The sequence below is a fragment of the Plectropomus leopardus genome, chromosome 11 (genome assembly GCF_008729295.1).
Source record: "Plectropomus leopardus isolate mb chromosome 11, YSFRI_Pleo_2.0, whole genome shotgun sequence".
Classification (NCBI taxonomy): Eukaryota; Metazoa; Chordata; class Actinopteri; order Perciformes; family Serranidae; genus Plectropomus; species Plectropomus leopardus.
In genome coordinates this window covers 5,732,924-5,740,196 of record NC_056473.1, presented here as the reverse complement: position 1 = coordinate 5,740,196, position 7,273 = coordinate 5,732,924, and the positions used below count along the sequence as shown (strand labels likewise).

The 7,273-nt window shown below is 39.4% G+C and overlaps 1 protein-coding gene across 1 annotated transcript in view; it reads right to left on the bottom strand.

The window, feature by feature from the left end:
- Positions 1–1,305: 1,305 nt before the first annotated feature.
- The window catches only part of morf4l1 (mortality factor 4 like 1), an 18,545-nt gene continuing 12,577 nt past the window's right edge, over positions 1,306–7,273 (bottom strand). Inside the window, exons 7-8 of the mRNA XM_042495998.1 lie at positions 4,930–5,109; positions 1,306–1,322 (exon numbers count right to left, since the gene is read on the bottom strand). Coding sequence (XP_042351932.1) covers positions 1,306–1,322; positions 4,930–5,109 — 197 coding nt within the window. The remainder of the gene's footprint in view (positions 1,323–4,929; positions 5,110–7,273) is intronic.

The window sequence follows — 7,273 nt, the reverse complement described above, 5'->3', positions numbered from 1 at the left end:
GCAGTCACATGTCACTTAATCCAGTTCATGTAACTTAACTCAACAGTAAAACCCCTGATCACAATGTTCAAGCCATAGAATATTACCTCCACACCGGCTAACTTCGTCAAACTGTTTCAAACTTCTGGTCGAAGGTAAGGATTAAACAGTCAGAAATTCTCCCTCTGAGTATTTGCCTGTATCCCACTGTTGCACTGCTCCTCAAAATATTCTTTTTAATCTCGCGAAGCAAAGCTGAGACAACAATATTACAAACTAAGAATTAGATATGAATTACGACTAAAACTGACAGATCATTCAATACTGGAGAAACCTAAAGCATCCGGAGAAGACAATGTCTAATTCTCCATCCTACCTCCAGATCTGTCATTTTCTCTACTTCCTTGCCTTTTGCTTCACCGCCCCATCAATTAAATATTACATCTTAGCAGTAAAACCTCTTAATAAGCAGAGCTGCAAGTTGTTACAGTGTATAGTGCTTTGTTTTGGTCAGTCCTGTCCATTATGTTTTTACAAATTTCTTCTTTAACCCTTAGAAACCTGAGTAAATTGGCTAGATTTCTTTCAAAAACATGGAAAGAAGGCAATGAGCATCAAGAGAAGAAATGACCCCAAAATAAAAAAAAACTATTCAAACGTACAAGAAAAAATACCTGAAAAAAGAAAATGAAAAAGAAAATCTGAAAAAAGAAAATGAATGAATGAAAAAAAAAGTGCTTAAAAATTCTAATTATTTTGTTAAATTATTTTAAACATAAAATTATTATAAATTTACCTTAGCCTTTTTCTTCTTTTCCCGAGACAATTTTCCCCTACTTTTTTTTAAAAAATAATTTTGAAATCACACCAATGTGCTTTGAGGTCAAAAAATTAAACACTTGTGAAAGGTGTCTGAGAGCAGTACAAGAAAAGTGATGTTGCTCCAGGTTTCAAAGGGTTCAATTGCATTTTATAACTCCATCTATATCAAAAATTATGTGATATTATATTTATTTTTCCTGTTGTGTAGTACTACTACTACTACTACTACTACTACTACTACTAATAATAATAATAATAATAATAATAATAATAATAATGCTTGCTTCAGTTGCAAGATTTTTTTTTTTGTTTTGTTTTTTTAACACGAGGCGGCAAACTCCTGGGAAGGGGATCCAACCCTCTCAGGAGGTGTCAGAGGTCAAACGGCACCTCTGCCCTGCATTTATTTTGTGGGGGGGGAGCTCTTAGAAATGTCTGGTCAGAAAATCTACATGAACAGAGAGACAGAATCTACCGCGCGGAGGGGCGATGATACCCAGACACTCAGACGTGGATCAAAGCTGCGGAGAGACACGTGGGAACAGCAGATGAAAGAGCTACACATTAAGCTGTTTACTAAGGTGACATGAAAAGGTGTTTAAGCTCAGTACTCAGCCTAATGAGGGAGCGAGATGGAGGGTTATCTTATTAGATATTCAGAGCTGCCAGTTCGCAGCCTTTTACATCCCATCTCGACATCAAAAGAAAATTCTCTGGCGGGGTGAAGACTAATAATAGGAAGGTCCCCGGAGATTAAATTAGCATTTAACTGTTTCATTGACTGGCTCACTAGTACTCAGCCACTAACTAGCTGAGGTGACGCCGTAACACTTGCGCACTTACTGGTGTGTATTGGGAGTCTAGGAGACTGGTTCCCAACCCGGGCCCCTACAAGAGGTCATTAGATTAATTGAAGGGGTCCCTAAATGAATAACAGATGAGGAGAGCAGGCTGTTAGCTGTGTGGCCATGGCGGTCAGTCATTCCACCACTTTGGGCCACACTGAAATATCTCAACAACTATCGGATGGATAACCATCAAGTTTTGTACAAACATTCATGTTCTTTGATGATACTCTGACTTTTTCTCTAGCGCCTTCATGAGGTTGAACTGTCAGTTTTTTTCAGTGAAATGTCTCAACAAACACTGGAGGGATTGCCACAAAATTTACAAACGTCCATGTTCCTCTCATTATGAATTGTTACTTGTTAACCCTTAAGGCCTGCTTTATTATTACACACACTCGTATCACTCACTCAGAAATATCAAATATTTATTCATTTGCAAACACTTTAAATGCCAGGTTTTTGTCATGATGCCACTATGCTTTTTTTTTTTTTTTTTTAAAAAGGATTGTTTTTAATGTAGTACTTTTTTTGGGATATTTCAATGATTAGCGGCACAATTGATTTCTATACATTAATGTTTTTTGTACAGTCTTAAATACTCACACTCATACCATCCTGCACACAAAATGTGTTTTTCAAAAAACACACACACTCGGATATGTCAATGATTTGCAGCAACATTGATTGTGACAGTGCACCTAGTGGAAATAGCGTGTATTTTCAATGCATGTTTTTATGCTTTGATGGCTGTGGGATCAAAAATTGCCGTTTGAATGTGTTTCAATGGTGCATTTTCTTGCACTCAGGAGTATGAATTTTTACTTACAATTTTGTTGTACAATTTTGTTTACACTGTATATTTTATATATATTGTAGGAGCTGAGCTGGAATTTCCAAGATTAATCAAAAATACAACCTTTAAAATTTATGCCATATGCATGAACACAGTCAAAATGATCCAAAAATCCACTACACTACACAAGAAGTTTGAATCCCACTGACTGGAAACAGAAAACCTACTGAAGTCAGGCTTCTGCTTCACTGATTAATTATTTTGCCAAAGTCATAAAACAAGCAAAAATAATGCATGAATGAGTTCAGGTCAGCCTCTCCTATATAACACTGGGTGACCACACTCTGTGGCAGAGGTGAGGTAAGTGTACAAAAAACTACTAAAATGCTACAAGAAAAGTCACAAAATTGTCTCTTAAATTTCATAATTTGAAAACCAGTGATGGATAATAAAAAAAAACTCAATTCTAACAAATGATTTTGTCACTCATTCATTTCTTTCATTCCTTTCCTTTTTTAAACAAGTAAAGGTATAAAAATGCTCATTAACAAAATGAAGCCAAAAAGCACAATATTTGCCTCTAAAATATTGTAGAGCGGGAGTGTAAAGAAACAAACAACGTAAATAGAAATGTACTAGGTTACTTTCCAGCACTGCTCTGTGGTGGTTCCTGTGTCAGCTGAGAGGCCGCCTCATCACACACATGATAAACACAGTGTAAACTGAGCAAAAGGCCCCACATGATCTGAGGCCTCGCCGATTTCTTAGTCTCCCACTGAGTCGAGATCCTGTCCACAAAACCACTACTACGCCGCATTGAAAACAGATGGATCAAACAGTCCTTCCCCTTTATTTGGACTGCTCTCTGTTATTGGAAAGAATTTCAGTCAGAATTACCAAATCTGGCCGCCTTTCAGGAAAACAAATGGACACAGATGTAGTTTTCCATTTTACAGGCTGTTTATGTCTTGCAAATTCCTTCTCCAGAAGAGCGGGGTGTGTGCTTTCATGTTTTAAAGGCTCAGAGTGACCACAGCCCTTTGTGGCAAATGCGCTTTTCCAATACTAATGACATGCAGTCACACAAGGCTCTGGCAGCGGCATGCTGCTGAGGCTGCGTGCCCGCTGTGTAATTAGTCTACCACTAACTCCTAGTCTGGGGAAACATTCACGACCACATTAAACACTGACGGTTTTTCACCTCAGAGAGTCTGCAGCAGATGGATATGCTCTGGAGGAATCACACAGAGCACAAATGGCTTTCATCAGTCAGTTAAACTGATAACATTTGTTGTCTAATGGGAGGGGGAGGGCTCAGTGGTCTCTGCAGAAGTTTGTCTTGGGCTTATATGTATGGAAGACCAGGAGGGATCTGATGACAATCTTTTTATTGGAGTGACTGTGTCCTATATGTTTCTGTTAGAAGAAACAAATGACTGGAAAAAAAAAATCAAAGGAGCCAGCCATGTCAGATCCCAGCACCTCACAGAAATACCCCAATTACTCAAATTTATAGCAGAGATGCACAACTGTATGACTTATTCATGGCTGTTCTGTAAAATCCTGCCATCTGGTGGCTTTCTCCCAACATTACACCAAATCAAAGTTTTCGTCACTAGTGGAAGTATTGAGCTCCTTCACCTTAAACCACTGTAATTGATACATTTTTATATATTTGTAAAATATAGATATTATTAATTATTATTATTATTAAAAAAATCTATGACCTGGTGTGTTGTACTCTATTTACACCAAATTTTATCATTAATTTATTTGTTCTACCTACCTGCCCAGAGACTATGGACAGAAAATTTAGCTAAAACCTGGTACAATGCATCTCTCCTTTTTTTTATATAAGGTTTGTGTTTTATAATGTACTGTCCCTGTCTAAATACAATTACATTACAACAATGCATGAAATGACAATGTGAAACAAAAGACAACGTGAAAGGGTGGCTCATACTGGTGAAACTGCAGTCCACTTTATCTGACGTCCCCGTTAGGTTTTTGTAACTTTCAAGTACTCCTCCAATAGATTTAATTTTTTTTTTTAAGTTTATGTCCCTTGAAACATCTCACCTTAAATATACTGACTTTTATGTGCGCAAAGTTTGTCAGTAGAGGTGTTTTCACTTTCCTTTACTAAAGGGAGAGATGTGTGTGCACTTTCCTAAAATCTGAAATTCAAACATACACTGGGCAAACTAGTTACATCATGAATACAAAAGCCAGTTGCTGTCAAATATGCAAATAACTGCACAGAGAAGGGGACGTATTACACTTAATAATACAATTGCAGTGAGACAGAATTTATCTTTCTGCAAACTTTGATTAGACCTCTTTGTTATATAATTCAGTAATAACAATGTGAACACACTGTCACACTGAAGCAGACATTTTTTCATATTTCACAACCACTAACACTGCATCAGCCGCGGCAAGCTAACAAACAGCATCAACAATAAAAGAAATACTAACTGTCCTTACCATTCTGACACGTCTCATGGTCGCTTTGGTGCGCGACAGACTCTTCATCTGAGTCTGGATCTGACTGAAGCTCAAACATCGGGCTGAATCTCTCCAACGTTGCTCGCCATCTTGATACACATTGCTCTTTCACCAAATCGACCGAGCTGCGCTGGTGTTCAGGGCGTGAGGCTGTCAGATCTGGAATTTTTCAGTGACGGAGAAAGAGTAGATGTACTTTTAGTCCCTTGTCAGAGTTTGTTTTTCTTCACTTTTTTATGCAGGAACTCTGTGTTAAACAAACATCATCGTTATCATAGTTTTTACAAACCTTAAAGGTCCAGTTTGTAGGATTTAGTAGTTTCTAGCAGTGAAACTTCCCATGTGCCAAGTGTGTAGCAGAACTATGGCAGCTGACACAAAAATGTGAATGGCCCCATCTAGTGTGAGTGTTTGATTTGTCCGTCCTGGGCTACTGTAGAAACAATATGGCAGACTCCACGGGAGAGGACGCGCTCTGTATGTAGATATGAACAGCATGTCCCCACTTTTTTGAATGGGCCAGTTTAGATACTGTGAAAATACCTGGGGGCCAGCTGCTTTTCACATTATATGGTTTATTTAAAAATAAATCACGTTCTAATGAGACAAACACATCAGTCTCAGATTTAACTGAAAATGTATTCAACTTTCCACCACTCCTAAAGTCAACAGCCCTCACTACCAAAACCGGAAAAGGCTTTCCATTGTGTTTTTAAAAAAAATCTGCGTTCATATGATAACATTCATGAGCCTCATGAACATGGACGCGCCAAACAACCGAAAACGCTGTAGTATGCATGCCGGGCCAATAAGTGGTGGTCAAAGTTTGTATGACACACCATGTGTGCGCAAAGCGCGGCTGTGACTGTTCTTACAGGATCCACGCTTGCCAGTGACAGAGGCAGTTGAGTTTTTAAAAATTGTAAATGACCCCTCAAACAAAATGATTTTTAGTTTTGGCTGATTAGAAACTAATAAAAACATTGTCATGAATATTATATTCCATTTATACCAGTAGATGACCCGAAACCCTGAACACTGGACCTTTAAAACGTGTCTGGAGAGAACCTTAAGTGAGTTTCAGCGCATTGTTGCATTGCTGTCTGCTGACAACTCACTTTTGGTTCGCTCTGTTGTTGGGATAAACTTCTCCCATGTGTGTTCACTCTCACTGCTTTCATAGCATTGTTTTTGGAGCAATTGTTGTTGTGGGGTAATTTTAGATAAATATTTCAATGTGAAATTTTGATGAGTTTAAGTATAAAAGAAGCACAAAGTATCCAAAAACTCACATAAAGTACCTTAAAATTATACAGTACTCCTACCAGCCTCCCACAGACTGAATGTACTTTCCACCACTGACTTTTTTACACCAACATATAAAAGAGCAAAAGCTTATTTGCTGTAATATATAAAACAGAACCATGCATAGATGCTCAAATATTTGGTTAAATCCTATGACCATCCCCAAAGGGCAATGAACTCGGGACATTTCTGATCCCTGCTCCAAGCGGTTCCTGCAGACCTGTCTGAAGTGTGTCTTTTGGCTGGCAGACCAGAACTGACAAACGGGGACAGAAACCTGCTGAAATCATCACTCAGACCTGATCCAGCATCATTAGCCAGGGCTGTATCATGCATATGTCTCTCTCATCTGTGGAGTAATGACAGCTCAAAGGCTCTGTGTCACCAGGGTCACATGAAAGCCCCCAGACCAGATGAAGGCCTCGAGGTGACCCTGCCTCTAACGTCGAGAGTTAAGTGTTAATCGCAGCAGTAAACGGAGCCAAGAAAGGAGCAGGCACTGAGGTGTCTCCCTGAACGGATCTGCAGAGGAGTCCTGTGTGCGTGTCAGTCTTTCTGATGGGCTGTTAAAAGCCATCAGGGCGCTGTGATCTGAGAGCACACTCCAGCGAAAACGCATATGGTCCTGGTTAAGGCCGGGGGGAAATTGGATTAAAAGAGTTCTTCTTGAAACGGTCTGAATTGTTCTTGCCATAACAACTGCGAGCAGCTGACAGACAAAACCACAAATCAGCCTGAAACTAATATTATGCTTCTCTTTTTCATGTCAAGTAAGTCACAACAGAGGGAGAGAGGAGGGGAGAGAAGAGGGGGATAGGAGGGGAGAGAGGAGGGGAGAGAAGAGGGGGATAGGAGGGGAGAGAGGAGGGGAGAGAAGAGGGGGATAGGAGGGGAGAGANCTGCGAGCAGCTGACAGACAAAACCACAAATCAGCCTGAAACTAATATTATGCTTCTCTTTTTCATGTCAAGTAAGTCACAACAGAGGGAGAGAGGAGGGGAGAGAAGAGGGGGATAGG